Source organism: Macaca thibetana, chromosome 1 (assembly GCF_024542745.1).
Source record: "Macaca thibetana thibetana isolate TM-01 chromosome 1, ASM2454274v1, whole genome shotgun sequence".
Classification (NCBI taxonomy): domain Eukaryota; kingdom Metazoa; phylum Chordata; class Mammalia; order Primates; family Cercopithecidae; genus Macaca; species Macaca thibetana.
This window is the reverse complement of record NC_065578.1, coordinates 145,348,560-145,374,869: the sequence shown is the minus strand read 5'-3', so window position 1 is coordinate 145,374,869 and position 26,310 is coordinate 145,348,560. Positions and strand designations below refer to the sequence as shown.

At 36.7% G+C, this 26,310-nt stretch overlaps 1 protein-coding gene across 1 annotated transcript in view; it reads left to right on the top strand.

Moving 5' to 3' along the window:
- The window catches only part of SPATA17 (spermatogenesis associated 17), a 228,821-nt gene that overhangs the window by 139,094 nt on the left and 63,417 nt on the right, over positions 1-26,310 (top strand). Inside the window, exon 9 of the mRNA XM_050780373.1 lies at positions 23,024-23,156. Coding sequence (XP_050636330.1) covers positions 23,024-23,156 — 133 coding nt within the window. The remainder of the gene's footprint in view (positions 1-23,023; positions 23,157-26,310) is intronic.

Sequence of the window (26,310 nt, the reverse complement as noted above, 5' to 3'; positions counted from 1 at the left end):
TCCAACAAGATGGAAAGAAACATTTTTCTTAACGTGGACTAAATATCATTTTGATCTATTGACATAACATTGTAGTTTTAATAAATCAGATATAATGAAAGAGGTTAGTTTCTTTATGACTGAGAAAGATGACTGAAAAAGGTGAAGAATGATTTAATAGCATATGTAATTTTAAATTATTTTATTAGCATCATTGATTTGGGTCTCAATTCATACATCTTTCTCTCAGGCACTTTCTCTCTCTTAAGACACTTTGTTGGCGGGCGCGGTGGCTCAAGCCTGTAATCCCAGCACTTTGGGAGGCCGAGATGGGCGGATCACGAGGTCAGGAGATCGAGACCATCCTGGCTAACACGGTGAAACCCCGCCTCTACTAAAAAATACAAAAAACTAGCCAGGCGAGGTGGCGGGCGCCTGTAGTCCCAGCTACTCGGGAGGCTGAGGCAGGAGAATGGCGTGAACCCGGGAGGCGGAGCTTGCACTCCAGCCTGGGCGACAGAGCGAGACTCCGTCTCAAAAAAAAAAGAAAGAAAGACACTTTGTCATCAGTAGAGTCACATGTCATTTATAAATAGATCCTTTTAAATCTAAAATAGCTTTATCTTTATTATTGTCATTATTCTATAATGTCTCATAATTATCTTTGCAATTATCTTATATTTTAAATATCATTTATATGCTAAATAAGACATTATTACATTATGACATCATTATAATACTAAATATTAGTGATAATATTGGTATAATATAAATTATCCTAAATTATGTAATACAAAATATAACATATAAAATTATAATTATTTATTGCATTTACATAATACATGTGCTAATTGTTACATAATAATTTATACAATAATTATAAAATATTTTAAAAGTCTGTTTTGATATAGAGAAAAATTAGAATTACCTATTATCCATTGTAGTGGATTTTGGATTATTTTAACAGTTAGAAGATATATATACATGTACACATAACATATGCTATATTTGAATTCTACATTTCTGAGGAGACTTGAAAAAAAGAAAAATTTTTACACAAACATATCAAAGACAAAATTGGCAGGCATCTCAAGTAATTTTTATAAAATTTTTCACTTTATAACGATTACTTGAAGTGAAATAATTAGCTGTAGAGTGTTTAGCAGATTCTTTCAATAATTGACTGGGTTAACCCAACATATGATGAGTAAGAAAATAAGGAACTTTTTTTTCCAATTAGTTTTGAGGAGGTAGATTCATTTTACCACACATATTGTAGAAGATTAAAGCTTCTCAGACTTAGCCAAGCAAAATATAAAATTTAGTGATGATTATCTAAAGAGTTATATTACTCAGAATTCTTTTTCTATTTCCAATGATGCAAAGGTTTACAAAATAGCACAACTAATTGCTCAAACAAATAATTGAGATGATTATTGATTATCTGATTGATATTTCTATAGAAATCATTGTATATTAAACATACTGAGATATCATTTCTTACTATTTTCCTTAGTAAGCCTAGAAAGATCAGCTATCAATGTTATCCCCAAAGAAAGTTGCTCGATTTGTATTTTCCATGGAATACTTGTACATATCTTCAACTTCCACAGTGTTGCTGATGACCCTTTGCTCTGAGGCTTTCAGAGGTTGCAGAGTCTTTCTAAGATTTTCAACCAATCAGAAAAAAGCCCAGTTGGAGATGCTAAAAAAATTTCTTATAGATTCAAAGCTTCATATCTTTTGCAACCAGGCTAAGTAATTGGTCTTTAACCTAAGGATAATTCCATTATTAGAATTGAAACACTGATTTTTTTTTTTCATAGCTTCTTCTGAAACCATTTTGTTTTTTGTATACTGGATAATGCATTATTGTATCTTGTGTGGCAAAAGAAATGTTAGAAATGTATGTTTTATATCTTTGCAGATAATAATTCCGTGAAGTATAGTCCTGTCACAAAGATTCATGGTTTGTTAACGCAAAGGGTCCTTTTATCACAAAACCAACTTTACCTATAAGAAGTTAAAAGTAGTATATCAGGGACGGGTGCGGTGGCTCACGCCTGTAATCCCAGCAGTTTGGGAGGCCCAGGCGAGCGGATCACGATGTCAGGAGATCAAGACCATCCTGGCTAACGTGGTGAAACCCCATCTCTACTAAAAATACAAAAGTAAATTAGCCGGCTGTGGTGGGGGGCGCCTGTAGTCCCAGCTACTCGGGAGGCTGAGGCAAGAGAATGGTGTGAACCCAGGAGATGGAGCTTGCAGGGAGCCGAGATCAGGCCATTGCACTCCAGCCTGGGCAACAGAGCAAGACTCTGTCTCAAAAAAAAAAAAAAAAGTAGTATATCAGGAACCTGCTATCTAGACCTAGAAAGGTAGAGCTTTTTATTTCTAAGTTTAAGGACTCAAAGGATAGCATTATATCTGAGAGTTTCTTACATTTAGCTCTTTTGTTTTCATATCATTATGAAAATTGCAGTGTGTTGTAGTAGTAGTAGTAGTAGTATAAACTTTGGAACCAGATCTATATGAACTCAAATCTTAGTTCCATTAAACAGCAGTATAATCTTAGGTTAGTAACTTAGCCTACCTGAAACTCTATATTCCTGTCTGTAAGATGAAGCAGAAATGTTACCTTAAAAGGTGGTAATGAGGATTGATAGGGAAGATGAGTATAAGGTGTCAGGAACATAGTAGGGTCTTAATAAAAGAGAATTATTAACATGCTTTGTATTACTACAAATGTAATTCTGTATTTAAGACATCAAAGAAGTTGTAAGAAATCACAGATTCCAAAGATGGGCTGGATTTTATCCCTTGGCTTGGAGAACCAGATGTTGAGGAGGACAATGAGCACAGCTCTGCCTACACCACAGCGTCCTAACCTCATTGAAGTCTTCTCTTTATGCATGTGAAAGACAAATTTTCTAAGTGTATTTGTTTGCTAGGGCTGCCATAGCAACGTACCACAAAGGGGTGGCTTAAAAAACAGAAATGCACTGTATCACAATTCTGGAGACTAGAACTCCCAGATGGAGGTGTCAGCAGAGTTGGTTCCTTCTCTGTGAGAAAGAATCTCTTCATGCCTCTTCCTTAACTTCTGGTGGTTTGCTATTAATCTTTATGGTTTTCGGTTTCTAGAAGCATTCCTCTGATATCTGCCTTCCTCACATGGTGTTCTCCCTATGTCTCTGTCTGTGTCCAAATTTTTCTTTGCTCTAGAAACACCATACATATTAGAGTCAGAGCTTATCCTACTCCAGTATGACCTCATCTTCATTTGTTACATCTGCAGTGACCCTATATTAGTCCGTTCTCACACTGCTATAAAGAGCCACCTGAGACTGGGTAATTTATGAAGAAAAGTGATTTAATTGACTCACAGTTCCAAATGCTGTACAGGAAGCATGGCTAGGAGGCCTCAAGAAACTTACAATCACGGTGGAAGGGTGAAGAGGAAGCAAGCACATCCTCACATGGTGGCAGGAGAAGAGAGCAAAGGGGGAAGTGCCACACTTTTAAATAACCAGATCTCATGAGAACTCATTTGCTATCATGAGAACAGCAAGACAAAAATCTGCCCCCATGATCCAATCACCTCCCACCAGATTCCTCCACCAACAATGCACAAACACAAGAGTCAAACCATATCAAACCCTATTTCAAAATAAGGTAACATGTTGAGGTACTGGGTGTTAGGAATTCAGCATATACATTTTGAGAGAACACAATTAATAGCATTACATTCCTAGTTAACTATTGGGAATGACAAAATGCTTCTTAATAATCACAGGCTGGTACGTTTTAGCTGTTAGTTACACATCTTCTTTAAAATAAACATAGCAAATAGGACAATAATAATAAAGACATGGAAGATAGATTACAAAAGTTTTTTTGGAAGTCATTTTAAAGCTTTATTTGTTCTTGTTTTTAAAGAAACTCATTCAATTTTCTCATGCCATCGCAAAGAAAATTATTTCCCTCACTCATATGTCTATCCTTATGAAGCCAGGAAGCCAAATAAGTAATTAATAAATAATTATGAAGGAATCTTTTTATGAAAAGGTCTCATCTAGATATTGTGGGAAATAAAAAGGATGACTTATTGATTCAAAAGATGTTTACGTGTCAGGAATAGTTCCAAGCTATAGGGACATAGAGGTGAATAAATTAGACATAGCCTCTACTCTCGTGGAACTTATATAGCTGAAACCAACCAGAAAACCTAAGAAAATTTTTAGTAACATTTACCAAGTACTTGATAGATGGTCAAGTGTGTGTAAGAGACAATGTATATATTTTTAACATGTCGAGTTTTCTCTGGTCTCTGATAATCTCAGACAGCATTCTTGACAGACAAGGAACTGAGTTGGATCATGCAAAAGATGGTTGAGATTTTGATAGAGGAAAGTACAGAAAGTAAATAAAAGTAGGCTGATGATACGAAAAGAAAAACGATGGTAGGAAAAGTTGACGGAACAATGACAAGACCAATTTGACAGGCTAATATTTATGTTAGAGAACGGGAAAAAGAAACATTGCAAAAAAGTTGAAGACCAAGGAGTTGGTGGTTTATCCTATAGGTAATGGGAAAAAAAATTTTTTTAAGAGAAGGTGGATGATATAAAAAGAATATAAATTTGATTGAGAGACAAATGCATTTGAGAAGAATAGTGCTAGATGCAATGAAACTCATTAGGATAAATATTGCAGTAATTTTGGTAATAGGTAATGGGTTAGAACTAAAATGATAGAAGGATTCGATATTCTCCTCCTCCTCCTCCTCCTCCTCCTCCTTCTTCTTCTTCCTCTTCTTCTTCTTCTGTATAATCTTTGAATGGTTGCTTCTACTTGAAAGACTAGCTACTATCTCTATGCCGATGATTTCCACTCTAAATCTGTACAATCTTGATCCTACATTGCAGGCTTACATTTTCAACTGCCGTCTTTGTCTGTATAGCCACCAGATGTTCTAAATGCAGTATATAACATACTTTCCTGCTTCTTTTCTTGAGTGTGAATTGCATCACCAACTATCTGCACAAGCTGGAGACTTGTGAGTTACCTTCTCCTCCAGCATCATCCATATCCTATCAGTCCTCAAGTCTTTTTATTCTACCTTTTAAGTGTTTCTCAAATTCAGCCTCTTCCCCTTTATACTATCACTGTCTTAATTTAGGCACCTTAAAATTCCTTAACTTTAATTGCCATAAAATCCCTTCAACCTGATCTACCTAGTCTTACTCCTGCTCCGTGCATTTTACCACACGAGCACTAAAGAGATTTGATTGTGCTATTATTATTATTCAGCTAAAATGCCTTTCAATGGCTTTTTATTGCCTCTAGGATAAAGTTTAATTTCTTATTTCAAGAAACAGTTTCTTTGGATCTGATTCAAGCTTATTTCTCTAGCTAATCTTTGTCATATTCTGTAAAGAACTTTGTGCTCCAGATATACTGAGCTGTTTTCATTCTTCTTTATGTCCCTGGTTCTCTCTTGTTTCTGTTAGAAATTTTCTACTTCCTTTGATTTATGAATCTCCTCAAATCCATTTAAAAAAATAAAGAAGATTTTTTGTTTACCTTTTAAAACATTAAAACTGCAACACATATTTATTGTAAAAGCTTTAAACACTATTCACTGATCCTGAGTTATGTTTTCCAGAGGTATCTACTGTCAACCCTTTCTTGTGTGTCTATCCAGGAATTTTTGGTTACACATGCAATTATATGTATATTTATTATTTCTTTATTAAAATATGACTGAATATTATATATACTGTACTTCTTATTTATGGGAATGGGATATGGTGATCACAGAGAATTTCAGGCTTTAAAATTTCAGAGGGGGACATTTCAAGGAATATTTCCAAACATGAAATGGGACCATGAAAGTTGCTTAGATGAAATGGGAAAAACAGTTATTATTATTAACAAGTAGAAGAAAAGGGAGGCCATAATGGTACCAGAGCTATTCAATGTTTAATTTACCCATCAAGACAGCGGAAATGGAGTGGAGTGGACAATCATAAATCAGATGATATAAGCTATGATATGGGCTTCACTAAGGTCTTATGAGAGGTGTAAAGGTCCTATACATTAATATCTTCTGTTAATTGTAAACATTCTGGCTTAATACAGGAGACTATAATTATATCCAAAATAGAGTGGATTTGGGATATTACAATAGAAATGACAACCAACTAGCTTCAATTAGTTTTCTGTTAGGCAAAATAATGCTTCCCCGATCCCTATTGCCCTGCCAAAGAGTCCACATGTCCTAATCCTAGGAACCTGTGAATGTTACCTTATATAATACAAAGATCTTTGCAGATTTGATTAAATTAGGAACTTTTAGGTAGGGAGATTATCCTGGATTATCAGAGTGGGGCCAGTTTTATAATTCAAAGGTCCTTAAAAATGGAAGAGGGAGGCAGAAAAAAATTTGACTACATGAAAGGAGGTCAGAATGATGCAATGTGAGGAGGTTTCAATTTACCTTTGCTAGCTTTGAAGCTGGGGCATGAATGCCACCAAGGAATGTAGGCCACCTCTAGAAGTCATAAAAGGCAAGGAAATGGATTCTCTTAGATCCTCTAGAAGGAACACAGTCCTGCCAACACCTTGATTTTAGCCCAGTAAGACTTATTTTGTGCCACTGACCTCAAGAATGATAAGTTAATAATATTGTTTAAGCCACCAATTTTGTAGTGATTTGTTATAACAGCAAAAGAAAATAAATGCAAATGTTCTTCCTGCAGGCTTTCAAATCAAGAAGCTACCTTGCTAGGTCAGACTTTGGTGTTTAGATTAATTATAATCTGGAGCTAAATTTGAAGGAACTCCTTAAATCCCTAAGGATTCAAGAGTCTTCCACAGGTTTAAGGTATAGACATTGAGGATTTAAAAAATGTAACAGCGACTGGAGTTTCCCTATGAAGAGGAGTTCATGATTGAAGCATATTGTAGCTATATTTTAAACTTATATAGGCTTTCATTTAAGAAACTGTGTATAGACAGCTCAATAGCTGTCTCTACATCTTTTATAAAAATAAAAAAGTATTAATTTACTGATAGTTATTCCGAGTAGGTGAAATGAGAGACATCCCATAAACATTTAGTAGCATAACAGAACTAATAACTCTATTTCTTGAGCTCCTCCACTTGCTGGAACTAATAGCTATGAATCTAATGTGCCTTCATTTCTCTCAAACTTGCAACCTAGCTTAGATAGGGGCCTTGGTAAATATTGGATTTGGTAATATTATAAAACCAAAATGCAGTCCATTCACCCACCACAGTAAAACTTAGAGGTTTTTGCAGTGACAGAAAGGAAGGTGTTTATTGCAGGGCAGCAAGCAAGGAGATTCAAGGAAGTTCATGCTTAAGACCCAACATCCCCAGTGGCCTGCAGGTAAGAATTTGTAAAGGCAGGAGCAAATTTCAGGAAAGCAGAAGCTACAGGCAAAATCATAAATCAGTACATGAAGGTCACACATTGGTTTTGCCTAAAAGGGTGAGATATCTTGAAGCAGGAGCTTACAGGTGGTAGGTAGATTTCAAGATCTTCTGATTGGCAATTGGCCAAGAAAGAGAAACTCATTTTAAAAATTTGGGATCATGGCTGGGTGTGGTGGCTCACACCTGTAATCCCAGCAGTTTGAGAGGCTGAGCCACGTGGATCACTTGAGGTCAGGAGTTCGAGACCAGTCAGGCCAACATGGTGAAAGCCCATCTCTACTAAAACTACAAAAAAATTAGCCAACTGTGGTGGTGGGCACCTGTAGTCCCAGCTACTTGGGAGGCTGAGGCACAAGAATCGCTTGAACCTGAGAGGCGGAGGTGGCAGTGAGCCGAGATTGCACCACTGCACTCCAGCCTAGGTGACAGAGCGAGACACTGTCTCAAAATTCAAAAAAGTAAAATTGGAAGTGAATAGAAAAATGTTAACCGGTTAGGGGGAATGACTTCCCCCAAGCCCCTTATGAAGGAACTTACAACAAAAGGTGATAGTTAAAGTTTAGTCTTCACTTCCCCCTTTCCTGGGGTCTAAGTGCCAACAGATCCATTCAGTGAGAGTCTGAGCCCATGAAAGACAACTCAGGGACCTATGGTAAGATGTTATCTTTAGTTTCTACAGGGAAAGCAAATAGCTCTGGAACAAGTTACTTATTTACTTCTGGGGCTGGGATTTCCCTTGAAGGGACTCAGAATTTTCCTTTATTTCTGTGCTTGGTGTCCACAGGCCCCTAAAAATAAGGGAACCATGCTCCGTTGCAGTAAATATCAGTAAACAGTGAGTAAATTACTCACTTTTAAAACTTTAAATATAATTTCTAATTAAGTATCATTTCATAGTCATTACTATGAGAAAAATGTTGCAGGAAAGGTTAAGAAACAAGATCTAAGTAACAGTTTTTAGAAAGGACATTTTACGATGTGGTATATATGAGTGAGCACTTTATTTTATCATTAAAGAATAGCAAAAAGAAAATTTAACATATCTCAAAACTTTTTTGACTTGTGTGGTTTTTTTCAGACTTTAGACCTTTAAAATTTGCATATTTTCTGAACTGTTACTGTATTATGATAAATAGAGATTATCATATATTTTCAGATAATGTTTTCTTAACAATTCAACTTTTATTTGTAACTCTTCCATTTATTTTAATTACTAGCACAGTGTGCAACATTTATTAATCAGCAGAGCCTTTTTAAGTTAAAATACTAAATTAGCTAACCCCATTAACATAGAATACTCCAAACAAGCAGTAATAGGAGAGGTAGTTACTGTGCAAATCGTATTATACATGCGGGTGCTCTAGGGCACAGTTAAGCATGATTACCCTCTTTTGATCCAGTATTCCTCTGCCTCTCCCAGCTAATTTCCAGTGGAAATTTACAAAGTGCTGCCTTCATTTTTCCAGCTTAATTTTTCTAATGAAGTTCTGGTACTTTATAACACTGGGGATATAGATAATAAGCCTGTGTATAATTAAGAAGTTCTAGAATTTGTCTACACAAGAGCCCTGTATTACTTTGGCTGTATAGTGAGAACTGTGCTCTCTTTTTGTCCACTGTTTCTCTGAAAGAAAAACAAAAAGCTTTTTTAAGTAAATGACCACAGAATACTAGCATTCTATTCTTACAGACACCTGCATCTAAAGAAGTTTAAGATTTTAAAAATCTATATAATTTGATAATTTGGAATACTTTCAGTGATACGTTTGAGAATATGTACTTTTAGTATATATAATCAGACAAGTCATAAAAAGACACTTTCAGTGTTTGCACTTTATGCTGTAGAGACACTCATAAGACCAGCACAGTGTTTTAGGCCCTGAGTGAAAGATCAGATAGCTTGCAGATATCACTCTGTTAGCTATGGAGATGGTTTAGAAATGGGAGTCAATGGGGACAGAGGCCAGAGTCACTGGGGCCACAGTCCGGGTCAGATATGAGGAGGACTCGCTGCAGAGCTAAGATGTTGGTAATGGAGGATAGAGAAAGGTTGACAAGCCACTTTACAGGTAGGATCTTATAACCAGGTTTTTTGGCTTCCCTGGGCCACATTGGAAGAAGAAGAATTGTCTTGGGCCACACATGAAATACACTACTGATAGCTGATGAACTTAAAAAAAAATCACAACAAGTGATTTTATAATGTTTGAAGAAAGTTTACAAATTTGTGTTGGGCTGCATGTGGCCCACGGGGCATGGGTTGGACAAGTTTGCTATAAACCCTAAATCAGATTTAGGGGCAAGCCTGATATGGTCTGGATGGTGTGGTCAGAGGCACGGATGCATTTAGGATCACTGTCTCAGAGCTTTCTTACTTGCAAAGAACAAAGATCCATTCAAGGAAACTCCAGATTCTAAGAGGATGTTTAAAAGATACATTGAGGAATTTTATAGAGCTGTAAAGACCCAAGGGAAAACTGGACTAACACGAGTAGGGGGCTGTAGGGACATGGCGTTCTTCTTCTAGTGGCATCTCGGCTTTCCTCTGCACGTCTGCTTCTTCTTTCTGCTGACTAGCTTCTCTGATGATTCGTAAATCATGAATTTTCTTTCCCATAAATTTTTCGCTTTCACTTAGTTACCACCCATTCCTAATTCAACATAACCTTCCAGCTCGAGAACCCACAGCTGCTTCTGTTTTTCAGTTCAAATTTCTGAGAGAGAATCTGTTTTGCTCAATTTATGTTAACAAATTGGCACATGTATGCCATAGGCTTGGAACAAAATAGACAATAAATAGAGTTAAGTTAAAGGTCTATTAACATACTAATAGACCACAACTGTGGTCTAGGAGAGGGTGTGTCACATTATATCAAATACAGTTTTTCTGTGACCGTAGAGCCACAAGCAAGAACCTCCTCAGATTGAGAGCACAGACAGGCAGGAACGTCCTCTCATGCCCTGACTTGATGGCTTCTGACTTAGGTGACTGGCTAGAGGGTGAGGTTCTGACTTACCTAAGGAAAAGTATATAAGAAGCATTGCAAGTTTGATAGCATGGAGGATTTGGGTGTGAGTTTAATTTGGAGGCAGTTCTATTTGAGGTGCCTCTAGCTTATCAAGGTAAATATCCATAGTGAACATTTGAAAATACTGTTCTTCAGTTAAAGAAAGATATTGTGTATTGAGATAAAGATTTAGAAATCATCAGTTTAGAGGTGATAGTTAAAACTTTGGTGGTGGAATAATCCCTCAGGAGAAACTATATAGAGAGAAAATTACAGATTTGTAGGAATTGTTTTAATGTTAGGGCAGTGGTTTTTAGTCAGGATTGCTTAACTGCATCACCTTGAGGTTTAAAATTATATACATATGAATTCCCAAGTCTCAATCACAGATAGTTTGGTTCAGTAGGCATATATATTTGCAAAATATGCCCAGGTGATTCAAATGCACAGTTCTGGTTAAGAGTCATTAATTTCAGATATTGGCAGAATATGATGAGTCAGTCAAGAAACAGAGACAGCAAGAAAGAGAACCAGGAGAGATTGTGCAAATCAAAGAGGATGGCTACAAGAAGTGGATGAACAGCTTGATGCAAGTTCAAATTCAGTGAAAACTAAAATGGAGGCTGGGCATGGTGGCTCACGCCTGTAATCCCAGCCCTTTGGGAGGCTGAGACGGGCGGATCACGAGGTCAGGAGATCGAGACCATCCTTGCTAACATGGTGAAACTCCATCTCTACTAAAAAAATACAAAAAATTAGTCGGGAGTGGTGGCGGGCACCTGTAGTTCCAGCTACTCTGGAGGTGGAGGCAGGAGAATGGCATGAACCCGGGAGGTGGACAGTGAGCCAAGATCGCGCCACTGCACTCCAGCCTGGGCAACAGAATGAGACTCTGTCGCAAAAAAAAAAAAAAAAAAAAAAAAAGAAAGAAAAGGAAAGAAAAAAGAAAAAGAAAGAAAGAAAACTAAAAAGGATATCTAGGATTTGGCTATTGGCAAGTCATTCATTAGTAGATTTTACTTTCCCCTGTAACTATCACCTAGTTGTTACTTCTCCTGTATTTTCTTTGGGAATTAACATCACATTAAGCCCTCTATATATTGTATAATCTATAGTCTTCTGTTTAAAAATCATTTTGTTACATCTTTGGTACGTTCACAATTTATCAAGAATAACTAATGGTGATTTGGTGATCTCATACAAAAGTTTGCACAGTAATTTAAGATATAATTTATCTTGTCAGGGACCTTAAAATCATTGACGGAGCTACTCACTTTAAAATTCTAAACCAGAAATCGCAAACTAGTAGCTTGTAAGTGGCATGTAGCCTCCCGGGGGTGTTGTATTTGGATCCCACAATATTCTAAAAATTAGATACATTAAAAAGTAATTAAAAATGGCAATTAAATTATTTAAAAATCCAGATTTTACCGCTTATAGCAAAAATCAGATCTAGAAGGAGCAGGTTCACAGTCTGACATGGCAACAATTGATTAAAGCTTGGAATCTTCGGTTTACATCTGATTCATTTATGTTACCTGCCTGACCCTTCAACAGAAAAATAAGAGAGCCTTGTTCTGGACGATAAGCTTCTCAACAACAGAGTCCCTGACTTATGCACTACACTTAGCACAATAGTTGACAAACAGTAAGTGCTAAGAGGTTTTCTACGATTGAATTTTGACTCTTGAGCTTGAACTAGATTTTGCTTGTGTTAGCCTAACAGATCAGATCAGAAAAATCATTCTCACTAAAAACAAGTCAAGCCAATAAATGAAGTCAGTTATGATTTCTCTTTGGTGTTTATTAATATTACACTAAGTCTCAGTAATAGGCTTATATTTTCTTTTGTTGTTCTTACTATGAACATAATTTTCCAAATTATGTCTCTTAAAAAACTAGTCTTAAGACTAATGTTAATGAGTTTCTTTCAAATAAATTTGGGGGAAAATTACATTGAAAACACTTAAATGGATTTTTGGCACTTACAGGGCTTCTCAGTCTTAAATATACTTTTATTCGATGTGACTATCAAAGAGGGGAAATATAATACAATATGTAGCATTTTGCAAATGTATTCACTCAACAAATATTATTGCATGCTGACTATATGCCAGGCACTATATTAGGCATTGAGAACGTAGCAGTGAACAAGACAGACAAAAGTCTCTCTCTCTCTCTCTTTTTTTTTTTTTTTTTTTTTTGAGACAGAGTCTTGCTCTGTAGCTCAGGCTGGAGTGCAGTGTTGCCATCTCGGCTCACTGCAACCTCCGCTTCCTGGGTTCAGTTGATTCTCCTGCCTCAGTCTCCCAAGTAGCTGGGACTACACATGCCCACCACTACACCTGGCTAATTTTTGTATTTTTAGTAGAGACAGAGTTTCACCATGTCAGCCAGGCTGGTCTCGCACTCCTGACCTTAGGTGATCCACCCACCGTGGCCTCCCAAAGTGCTGGGATTACAGAAGTGAGCCACCACCCCCAGTGACAAAGGTCTGTTGACCTCATGGAGCAAATGGCCTAGTTGGCCATGAGACCCCTCATCTCATCCCCAGACCATAGTTTGGAATACAGTGGTCTGGATATAGTTTGGTGTATTTCTTGCCTTTATTTATTTATTTATTTATTTATTTATTTATTTATTTTGAGACACTGTCTCAGTCTGTCACCCAGGCTGGAGTGCAGTGGCATGATCATGACTCACTGCAGGTTTGACCTCTAGGCTCAGGTAATACTCCCACTTCAACCTCCCTAGTAGCTGGGACTACACCTTCCCACCACCACGCCCAGCTAATTTTCACATTTTTTGTAGAGATGGGGTTTCACCACATTGCCCAAGCTGGTCTCAAACTCCTGGGCTCAAGTGATCCACCCACCTTGGCCTCCCAAAGTGCTAAGATTACAGGCGTGAGAAGTTTATGTTCTTTAAGTGATTTATATAAGTCCTTAAAATATCTAAGTTCATCATTTTTAGCCGTTTTTGAAATTTTGTTAGTTTAAAACATTTGATGTAAATGGCCTAAAAGAAGAGCCTATGTGAATGCTACTTAGCTGAGGCCTTTAGCTTCAGTATCTTTTAGCAGATATTTTAAAAATATTGTTCACAATCAGAACAAAATAAAGTGAAGTCTGCAAAAAATACATAATGAAATTACTGAGCCAAGATGATTTGAGATTGTTAATAATTATAATAATAAATCCAGGGAAATGTATTACTCTTAAGCTAAGAAAAATGTAAGGAAACGGGAAAAATATCTTTCCAGTTAAATTTAGAAGCTTGCAATATAAGCTTACTGTTTAGTTGAACAGATAGTCTTGTCACTTGCATTCTTTACATTTAAACATTACATTTCTGCCTCCACCCTAGTGGGGAGATGTTGCTGCCTAAATAGTTCATGAGTTTTAAATTTGTACTATGAATTCTACTCTAAGTATAAAATACAGTGTGTATTAAGCACGTATAGCTATGGTTTGTCCTCAACCATAAAGGGAATCTGTCTAATTTCTATTCCAGATTGTTGCTCATTTTATTAATATCTCTTCAACAAAAACTCCACTAATCTAAGCTATATTTTGAAATCTTTCTGTTCATACTAATGAGCTATATATTAAGTTTACTTAGACATTTAGGGGGTTAATACATACAGTAAAGATACTTTTTATTTTTCATATTGAAGGTAATGAAAAATAGACTGTTATATATTTGCGGACCTTTTACTAAAACTCAGACTATTCTGTATTATAAAGGACAAATATTCAACATCTTATGGCCCGTTTTAATGGGCCATAACATGGTTTGTTTTTTCAGAAGGGGCAAAATTATTCATTATTAATTATACTTACTACAAGTGTAAAACATATCTCATCCTATTTCAAATATTGTTGCCAAATAATTTGTATATTTCCAATTACATGTTCTTTCAAAATGCTTTGCCTTAAAAAAGCTTATGATTAGTTTATGAGAACCAGGTCATCTGATAATGAGATCAGGATAAACTGGTTATAACTCAGCCCCTCAGCCCTCAAAACATTAAATTTACTATTTTCTTTATTTCTTTCTTTCTCTCTCTTTCTTTCTTTCTTTCTTTCTTTCTTTCTTTCTTTCTTTCTTTCTTTCTTTCTTCCTTCCTTCCTTCCTTCTTTCCTTTCTTTCTTTCTTCCTTTCTTTCTTTCTTCCTTTCTTTCTCTTTCTCTCTGCTTCTTTCCTTCCTTTCTTTCTTTCTTTCTTTCTTTCTTTCTTTCTTTCTTTCTTTCTTTCTTTCTTTCTTTTCTTTCTTTCTTTCTTTCTTTTTCTTTCTTTCTTTCTTTTTCCTTCTTTCTTTCTTTCTTTCTTTTTCTTCTTTCTTTCTTTCTTCCTTTCTTTCTCTTTCTCTCTCCTTCCTTCCTTCCTTCCTTCCTTCCTTCCTTCCTTCCTTCCTTCCTTCCTTCCTTCCTTCCTTCCTTCCTTCCTTCCTTCCTTCCTTCCTTCCTTCCTTCCTTCCTTCCTTCCTTCCTTCCTTCCTTCCTTCCTTCCTTTCCTTCCTTCTTTCTTTCTGATGGAGTCTCACTCTGTTGCCCAGGCTGGAGTGCAGTAGTATGATCTCGGCTCACTGCAGCCTCCACCTCCCGGGTTCAAATGCTTCTCCTGCCTTAGCCTCTTGAGTAGGTGGGATTACAGGCACATGTCATCACACCTGGCTATTTTTTATATTTTTAGCAGAGATGGGGTTTTCCATGTTGTCCAGGCTGGTCTTGAACACCTGACCTCAAGTGATCCACCCGCCTCAGCCTCCCAAAGTGCTGGGATTACAGGCATGAGCCACAGCACCTGGCCTAAATGTACTATTTTCCATATTATAATAATGGTTAAAATATTACAGTTAAGATTAATTTTTGAGCAGGTGTACTTTTATAACAAACATTTGCTGTTTGTTGATTCATTTATTAGATTAAATCGATGTCATTTATCCATATTTCCTCTTTACATTCTTTCATCAACTCTGTCCCAACTTTTAAATGTAGGTGTCTTTGCTTGTCAAATCAAGTTTTGTACACCAGAGTACAGATTCCCTTCCCTTAGTAAGTCTAGAGTGGAACTTTTCTATTCTTTTTTTCTTCATGCCAATTTAAATGACTGTTCTGTTTTGAACATTACTAAGCTCTTACTCCTTGCCCCTTCTTTGGCAAATATTTTAGATAGACCTTTTAAGCAGACATTCTGGGATGACCCCTACCAGCCCGTTCTGTATCCCTATTTAGGAGTTCCTGTCCTTCCAGTGTTGTTAATGATTGGCATGAGGAGGCTGCTCATAGACTAACATCTTTATTAATGAAGCTCGTGATCTTTTGAGAATGTGCTAAAATTTTGGTATAAGAAAAAAAGTTGACATAATGCCTACTGTGTGTAATTTAAAAGATAAAACTATTGATTTTCTAAGAGATTCTTTGTCATGTATTACCCCAGTAGTGCATGCTAAAGAAATAATAGCATCTTACAGTCACTCTTATTAGAAGTAAACTACTACTTGAATGTATGAAGTTCAATTACTCAAATATTGCAACAATAAAATTCATAAGACCTTATTTGCTATTCTGTTATCTCATTATATTTTCTTGTCTATAAAGGATAGGAGGTTTTGAAACTTGAAAAGTAAATAATTTTATACCTACTTTGAGAATAAGAAAAAGTATGTGTTTCTCTTTTCCCACCTGAAAAAGTGAATGTGTCAATAGTCACTTACCATTTAAGAGTCCTGTACTTATTTTATAATTCATAAATACGAAATCTCTTCCAATAAAAGGTGGAAAATGTCAGACTTCTCTGGGCATCAAAGGATCATAAGGCATGTAATTTAGCAACAGAGTTTAGAGAGAGGAATGTGATAATGGGCAACTACCTTGATCCTCAGTCTTTATTAGCCTTTGTAATGCTGTGGCCAAGTCAGCCCCTCAAGGAGAGAGCCAGTGTGGCACATCAACAATGGTTACAGGGTGTGACAAGAGTATCTGCAACTGGGCTAATATTCTCAGTTGCATAGAGATGCAACATCCATCATAGAGATGTTAAGTAAGACAAGATGAAACTGCTGAAACTTGACCTGTACTGATAGGAGACAATATAAGCACCCTGGCAAAAGCATTCTATTTTCCAGGCAACTTGGCTATGTTCTTATAAGAGCCCACATATGTTTTCCAATCTTGTACCTCTGAGCATCTATTCATATGGATATCTTACTTGCATCCCCATTCTCGATTCCCATTTCCATCTAATGGAATCTGACCCATTTGTTAAAGCCCAGGTTAGATAGTGCCCTCCGTGCTCTCTGTTCTCATATGCTTCTTTTATTGCCTTTATCTCAAAAGCTTCACGCCCATCCTACCCTCAACTCCCACTTTATACTGTCGTAGTTGTCTTTTTCCCTCATGAGATTCTAAGAGCCTTTGGGCATCTGCTTATTCTCCTTTTTATACTCATAGTGTCTAGTACAATGTATTGAACATAGTAGTTAATAAGACATATCTGGTGGATTGAATTAACTATGAATCAAGTCACCACGAGTTTATTATATAGTTAATATTTGCTTACCTAATACAGATCCAGAACTGAGTATCCCTTTCGGTATCACCAGGGCTGTCTCTAGGAGAAGCCTAAGACCTCTTTGCCTCCCCTTTCCCAACCCCCACCACCACCCCATTCCGACTGTCTCCATTCAGCTCAAGGAAGAGCAGGGCTGCTATGATCTGTCCTACAAGGTATGGTGGTTCCAGTGGTGGGGTTCCCTGTCTTTAGATTGTCTTTTGATCTCTCAGGAGATTTAAGTAGTAAAATGTCACCCTGGATTTTCTCCCTATGGGAAGAATCCTTACCCGTCTCTCCCTTTCCTTTGACTTGCCAGTAAGGAAACAGTAAGGCTATTCTTTCTGGAGAGATAACTGTGCTATCTGTAAGCTCACCTCTGATTTTTGTTAGCTGTTGAGATGCTGAGGGCAGGTCCAGGAGCAGTCCTCACATTAGAAATTGTTGGATTGGCCGAGCGCGGTTTGCTCATACCTGTAATCTCAACACTTTGGGAGGCCAAGGCAGGAAGATTGCTTGAGGCCAGGAGTTTGGGACCAGCCTGGGCAACATAGTGAGACTGCATCTCTATTTTTAAAATTTTTAAAATAAACAAATAGATAAAGTGGAGGATTATACAAGCTCTGCTATAAATTTTTAGAGAAACTTCTTCTAGTTTGCTATTTCTCCTACCTCTATTCTAGATGAAAGAACTATTTGTATGCTATTGTATAGCTCATTGGAGAATGTATTACAGTCTGGAACCAAATTCCTGACTTGTGATAGAGTATCCCTTTATCCTGTTTTATGTTTAATACATAGTTTGCACTGGGAGCTCTTCAACTGAGAGGGGGCTGATCTAGGACGTTTGGTGTCTGAGACTTACCTGTTCCATAGCCATTTGTTGATATCTATAAATCTCTATTGCTATGTCTATTTTGAAATAATTTACCTAAGGCAGAATCCACTGAAGATTGTGTAACTATCCTATTGGACAGTCATAATTCATGCATATGTAAAAATAAAGAAAAATGGTTTACTGTTTATATCAATCTGTAATATATTATTGTCAATGGATTGTCTTTTGTGTGTGTGTGTTTGTGTGTGTATGAGACGGAGTTTCTCTCTTGTCACCCAGGCGAGAGTGCAGCGGGGCTGTCTCAGCTCACTGCAACCTCTGCCTCCTGGGTTCAAGTAATTCTCCCTGCCTCAGCCTCCTGAGTAGCTGGGATTACAAGTACCTGCCATCATGCCTGGCTAATTTTTGTATTTTTAGTAGAGATGGGGTTTTGCTATGTTGGCCACGCTGGTCTCAAACTTCTGACCTCATTGCCTTGGTCTCCCAAAGTTCTGGGATTACAGCTGTGAGCCACCACGCCCAGCCTCCATGGATTGTTTTCACGGACAATCTTATCTCCACTAAGGCTGTTCATGATCTACTTTGTTGCCTTCACAAGAATCAAATTTTCTAACTATGTTGAATGCTTTTCAGTTTCTTCAGCATTCCGTTTTATGCTCTAACTCACCTACATATATTTGCTTATGTTGTTTTTCCCACCTTAAATAGCTTCAGCAGATTCTTAACTTGAACTCTACTAGCCTTTCAACACTCAGTTCTGGCATATGTGGTCTGGGAAGATAATTTTTCCATGCCCCACCCTCCATTTCCCTGCCAGTAATTCCCTATACCCTCACACACACACATGTTTATGCAAACGCAAATCTTCCTCTTTGCATTAATTGACTCTTGTCCATACATCCATCACAAAATTTATCACATTCTACTTGTGTTTATTGTCCCATTTCATACCGCTACTAGAAGGTGAATTCCTTTCAGGTATACTGCATCTTCCATCATTATACCACTGTACTTTTCTTTTCTTCTTTTTTTAAATTTTTTTGAGACAAGGTCTCACTGTCACCCAGGCTGGAGTGCAGTGGCACAATCTCGGCTTACTACAGCCTCAACCTCCAGGCTCAAGCAGTCCTCCTGCCTTAACCTCCCAAGTAGCTGGGACTATAGGTGCACAACACCACGCCTGGTTAATTTTTAAAAAATTTTATTAAAGAAGAGTTCTCACTTTGTTGCCCAGGCTGATGTTGATCTCCTGGCCTCGGGCAATCCTCCCACCTTGGCTTCCCAAAGTGCTAGGATTACAGGCATGAGCCACCCTGACCAGCCCTGTATTTTTCAAAGTGCCTAGTACATAAATTTATTTCATTTAAGAGTTGGTCCATGAGGCAGGGTGCGGTGACTCACGCCTGTAATCCCAGCACTTTGGGAGGCCGAGGCGGGCTGATCACGAGGTCAAGAGACAGAGACCATCCTGGCCAACATGGTGACACCTCGTCTCTACTAAAAATACAAAAATTATCTGGGCATGGTGACATGTGCCTGTAGTCCCAGCTACTCAGGAGGCTGAGGCAGGAGAATCGCTTGAACCTGGTATGCAGAGGTTGCCTTGAGCCGAAATTGCACCATCTCAAAAAAATGTTCAATGAATAAATATTTAGATAATAGAGAAATCAGTGTTAGTTGGAGTGGTAGATTAGGCACCTGGGACAGCTGGATGTTAAAGTGGATTTTGAAAGAGGAGTAGTGGATGGATCAGCATTGCAGGAGGAAGAGCATGAACAAAGGCATAGAGGTAGGATGGGAGAAGAAAGGCAAATGACATCAAGAGAACAGCAGGTAGGGAGTGGTTGAACAGCCTGAAGAGATCAAGTGCATTAGAAAAAGCCTGAAGGCTAGATTGGAGAATTTAGGCTTGATTCAATAGGCAAGAGAGGTTCATAATTTGAAGATTTCAATTATCTGACAGTGAAATAAATGCACTGATGGAAAACCTAGAGTTATGTGTAACAATAGTAGGACTTTAATAAAAGGTGAAAAATTAAAGAGAGTTATAAGGCAGAAAAACAATAAATGTCATTTGTTAGTGTCTTTATTTGGAAAATACATATATGTATATAATAATAAAATAATATTACATGTACTCAGTGTACAAAGACTATAATATATTTACAATGGACCTATTTTCCTGGAAGCTAATTAACTATTTTTAATTTTTGCTTCCTGAGACCTCTACCAATTCTTCCGTAACTGCCCAGACATTCAAGTTGTTACTTGTTTGTATATACTACTGTATCTCTACATTGCTTTCAAGAATTTTTGCCAGATCTATGTCTTTGATAAGATTGTAAAAAAAAACAGGTAAATACATGTATTACTTTTCTTTAACATGAAGTTTAGTTGATTGAAAAGTACTCACTCTAAGCATGAGCACAACTGAATACATATTAAAAACTGGTAAAAGAACATAGTTTTAAAGTAACTGATAACCACATAAAATTTTATTATAAACTAAAGTGACTTTTTCAATGTTAGTAGCTATTTATACTTTATAGAGCAAATCTGATTTATGAATTAAATATTTTTTCCTAATTTGAAGATAAATGTTATTTAAAGATTATAAAATATCTAAATATTTTTGAATATACATACATGCACATATATATGTACAATTAAGAATATGCATATGTGTTACTTTCATGAAACATAATAGCTAAATGAAAGTAGAGTTAATTCATGAGCAGGGAAGTACCCAGTCTTCCAGCCTTGTTTCAGCCATCCATTCCCTTGAGAAGGCAAATTTTGTTCAGAGACAAAAGAAAAATGTACTATTAAAATGCAATTCAGAAGTGATAAAAACTGGAAGTGCAGCAGCCGGCTCACAGCACCTCCTTTGTATACTCAGGGACATTGGGGCCACATTAATTTTTTTGTGTGTGATGTCCATCCCATGTGCAAATTAGCACTGGAAGGACCATAATCTATCTTATATGAGAGCTCTTTTCCCAAGTGCATATGTAATACATGCTTCTGTAACTTTGTATAATTCAAAGTTCTGTATTCTGTTTATTTTTTATTTTAAATAGTGTTAGAAAATACTTTCTTTGGAAAATATTAAGAATTTTAAAATAAATATTAAAAAGAAATTGCAGAGAAGTGTTAAAATTGATGAAAGAATGCTACTTTTTCTAACTTTATTAAATGACAAAAATAATTTTCTATTGAATTTAGATTTTTAAAAACACCTTTCTTTATCTTAACTAAATGAGATCATCTATATGAAAATGTTGGCATATAGTAATGGCTCAATAAATATATGTTGAACCTCAACTTTTTTTTAAAGTCTGAATTTCAGAATATTTTTCTTAGGAGAATATTTTATTTTGCTATATATAGTTTCTATTTCCCAGAGCTTCCACTTTTCTCTAAATGTTTCTTTTATTTAAAAAACCTTCCAACTTTTATTTCATTAATACCATGTCTCCTTTGATTATATGTGTTAAAAATTTCTGAATTTACTCCTTTTTGCTGCATCATGATGTCTGTTTCCTCTAGCTTATTCCTTATGTTTGGATTTGTGTCCTTCTTCCACATTGGTTATTTTCCCACTGGTAAACCATTCTTAAGTTTATATTAAAAGGGAAAATGCAAAAATTAGATTAGAAACTCTATGGGTGTAAAAGAGTGGCTTTTTGATAGATTTTATTATACTCTGATACACCCTTTTAATTAAAACATCCCCAAATTGTTGATATTTGAACTCGTTTCTCTAAGAACTGTCACGTCTTTTCAGAAGATGCAATCAGTCTTCTGAAGGATATAAGTCCAAGCTGCCAGTGCACTTAAGAGACGATCAAGGAAAGAGTTCAATGGCCAGTCTTTGGATTAAAATCTACATATTCCATTTGGTGCCTCCCCTTGGCCTTCCTCAGTACATGCTTTCCTTGAGACTAGAGCTTTTTGGTGTAAATTTTTTTCTGAGAATAGGCGTTTATGGATACATGGACTGGGACATGGACCTGGGGATTTCATTACTCCTTACATAAGCTTTCAGCTGTTTTCAGCTTCATTCCTTCTCTCACTTTCTGGAATAATTGTAGATTTATTTCCCGAGCTTTTCCCTGGTTCTGCAGGACAAATTGCCCTGTTTCTCTTTGACATCTCATTCTTCTGGCACCTAGATTTCAGTTTTCTTAACTCTTTTTTGTCATTTATGAATTTTCTATCTTCCTTCCACCTGCTAAAAATTAATTTGTGTTTTCAATTGCTCTTTCTTATTTTCTGTCCTATTTCTTCTTATAGGTTTATAACTTTTTAAAAAAATTTCTTTACTCTTATTTCAGTGTGTTTTGTTGAGGGATCTGGGTTACACTAAAAGCATATCACAATCTTAGATGTTCTGTGAGAGTTTATATGGGTTTTAAAAGTTTGGTCTTTTCTGTTGATCATAAAAATATCTAAAGTAATAATGATGATGATAATGATAATGGTTGCTGCAACAGGTTCCTTCTATTTTTACATCTGCTTTTAGCACCGACATTATTTATTGGACACAATCTTTTCAGCCTCCATGTTAAATACCTTACATAAATTAAGTTGTTCATTCATTGTAATAACGCTATATGGAAGTCAAGGCTCATTCAGGTAACTTGCATAGGGTAATACAGCTAGCAATGCAAAGCTAAGGTGTGATTACAGGTCTGGCTGACTTGAAGGCCTCATTATTCGTAACTGCTACTGCTACCAATAATGCCACCGTTATTCAAGTGACTTAAAATTGAAGAAAGCCTACTTCAATGAGAATTGACTGTACTGGCTGTCCTTTTGATTTAGGGATACTATTTTAAAATTAAGAACATTTTCATTTATATGATGAATTTTGAGTTTTTTGGCATAATTAATTCATAAATGTATTATTTAGCATTATCTCTATATAAAATACTTGAGACTCACAAAAATTCTGTGACGAACATTTTAGTATCTCCATTTGCAGAATAGAAAATAAAGATTAATAGAAGTAATTAACACAGGTAATCAATGGCAGAGGTTGAAATGGAATCTAGGTATTCTGATTCCAAATCATGTATTATTTTCACTGTACTATAGTACTTCTCCAAAGCCTTATTTTAAAAATCAAGTGTCTCTAAAAATCAAGTTAAGAATAGCTCCTAAATATTTCTTTCAGGTTTTTGCCATTTTCTTCATACCATAAAAATGAAAAGTACATCCCATCAATGCATTTATCAAGCAAGTATTGTCCTATTTCTCACAAAGAACAATTCCGAAGTGAAAATCCTAAGAAATGGATCTGTGACAAGGTGAGTCAACAAAACATTTAAAAAAGTTATTCCTTTTTAAAAGCTAGAAATATACATTAATTAGAGCAAGTATAAATATTCTTATTACAATTAAGACCTTTATGGTAACAAAATTATTTATAGACAGCTGTTTTAGGTAAAGATGGTGTTGCTGACCTATGTAAGATTTTTTTTTTCAGTATTGCATTCTTAAGTTTTATGACTTAGCTATAACTTAGCTGCCCTAGGGTCAAAGGCATGGATCACTGGCACTGGCATATGACCAGGGTGAGGGCTTGAGTATGAGGTCACAGAATGGAGTTAAGCTAATTCTCAGGCATGGAGATCGGGGCTTCTTTGCTCTCTCTCAATCTATGTATGTATGTTTATAGATAGCTAAAGAAGGGGGGAGAGAAGACATGCATTATATAAAACATGATGTATCACATACATTTAACATGCATATATGTATATGTGCAACTCCTGAGTGTCATATGCACTTGCATAGCAGGTACAGCACGTATATGTGGCACTTGTGTGATATATTAGTCTGTACTCAGGCTGCCACAACAAAGTACCATAGACTAACTTCAGCCACAGACATTTATTTTCTTACAATTCTGGAGGCTGGAAGTCTGAGATAACTGCCAACATAGTTTCTGGTGAGGCCTTTCTTCCTGGCTTGTAGGCAGCTACCATCTCCCTGTTTGCTCATATAACCTCTTCTTTCTGGGCAGAGAGAGGGCAGGCTCTCTTGTGTCTCTCCCTGTAAGGGCACTAATCCCGAGAGACAAGGACCCCCCTTCATGACCTTATTTAAACTCAATCACCTCCTTACAGGTTCTGTTTCTAATACAGTCACATTACAGGTCAGAGATTCAACCTATGAATTCTGGGGAAACAGAATTCATTTCATAGCCTTCCATTCCTGGCCCCCAAAACTCATGCACTCTTGAATGCAAATACATTCTTTCCATCTCAAAAGCCACAAGAATCTTAATACATTTAGTACCCGCTCTAAACTCTAAAATCATAGCTAAATCGTAGGAACATGACAAGGATGCCCACTCTTTTTTTTTTTTTTCTTTTTTGAGATGAAGTCTCGCTCTGTCACTCAGGCTGGAGTGCAATGGCGCAATCTTGGCTCACTACAACCTCTGCCCCCCGGATTCAAGCGATTCTCCTGCCTCAGCCTCCCAAGTAGCTGGAACTACAGGCACATGCCACCACGCCTGGCTAATTTTTTTGCATTTTTAATAGAGACGGGGTTTCACCATATTAGCTATGATGGTCTCCTTCCCCTGACCTTGTGATCTACTGGCCTCATCCTCCCAAAGTTCTGGGATTACAGGCATGAGCCACCGCACCCGGCCTCAAGGATGCCCAGTCTTACTACTATTCAGTATAGTACTGGAAGTCCTAGCCAGAGCAATTAGGCAAGAGAAAGAAAGAAAAGGCATCCACACTGGGAAGGAAGATGTAAAATTGTCTGTTTGCAGATGACATGATCTTAAATATTCAAAACCCTAAAGACTCCACACCAAAGACTATTAGAACTAATAAACAAATGCAATAAGGTTTCAGGATACAAAATTAACATACAAATATTAGTAGCATTTCCATACACTAACAATGAACTGTCCCAAAAAGAAATCAACATCATAATCCCATATAGGAATAACTAAGGAAGTAAAAGATCTGTACATTGAAAACTATAAAATACTGATGGCATAAATTAAAGAAGACACAAATAAATGGAAAGGTATTCTGTGTTCACGGACTGGAAGAATTTAATATTGTTAAAATGTCCATCTAAACAAAGTGATCTATTGAGTCAATGCAATCCCTATCAAAATCCCAATGTCATTTTTCACAGAAACAGAAAAAATAATCCTTGACCAGGCTGGGTGGCTCATGCCTGTAATCCCAGCACTTTGGGAGGCCAAGGTGGGCAGATCACTTGAGATCAGGAGTTCGAGACCAACATGGCCAACAAGGTGAAACCCTGCCTCTACTAATAATACAAAATGTAGCCAGGTGTGGTGGTGCCCACCTGTGGTCCCAGCTACTTGGGAGGCTGAGGCAGGAGAATCGCTTGAAACTTGGAGACGGAGGTTGCAGTGAGCTGAGATCGTGCCACAGCACTCCAGCCTGGGTGAAAAAGTAAGACTCTGTCTCAAAAGAGAAAAAACAAAAAAGAAGAAGAAAAGGGAAAACAATCCTAAAATTCCTGAACCACAAAAGACCCTGAACAGCCAAAGCAGTCTTGAGCAAAAAGACTAAAGATGTAAGGATCACGCTACCTGATTTCAAATTATATTACAAAGTCATAGTAATCAATACAACATGGTCCTGGGATAAAAAATAGAATAGGATACAGAACCCAGAAATAAATGCACACATTTATGCCCAATTGATCTTTGACAAAGGTGCCAAATACACACAATGGGGACAGGATGGTCTCTTCAACAAACGGTGATGAGAAAACTGTATATCCACATGCAGAAGAATGAAAGTGAATCCTTATCTCACACTATATGCAAATATCAACTAAAACTAGATTAAGACCTGAAACTGTAAAACTACTAGAAGGAAATATAGGAAAAAAGCTTCTTGACATTGGTCTAAGCAATTATTTTTTGGATATGACCCCAAAAGTATAGGCAACAAAAGCAAAAATAGACAAATAGAATTGCATCAAACCAAAAAGCTTTGCACAGCAAAGGAAATAATCAACAGCATAAGGAGACAAACTATGAAATAGGAAAAAAATATTTGCAAACCATACAAATTGATAGAGTTAATATCTGAAATATATAAGGAACTCATACAGCCTAATAGCAAGAAAACAAATAACCTCTTTTAAAAATGGGCAAAAGACTGGAATAGACATTTCTCAAAAGAAGACATACAAATGGCCAACAAGTATATGAGAAGATGCTCAGCATCACTAATTATCAGGGAAATGCAAACAGAAACCACAATGAGATATAACTTTATACATGTTAGAATGGCTATTACCAAAAAGACAAAAGATAACATATTGGCAAGGATGTGGAGAAAATGGAATGCTTGTACACTATTGGTGGGAATACAGATTAGTACAGTCATTATGGAAAATGGTGGTTCTTCAAAAAATTAAAAATAGAACTACTGTATAATCCAGCAATCCTAT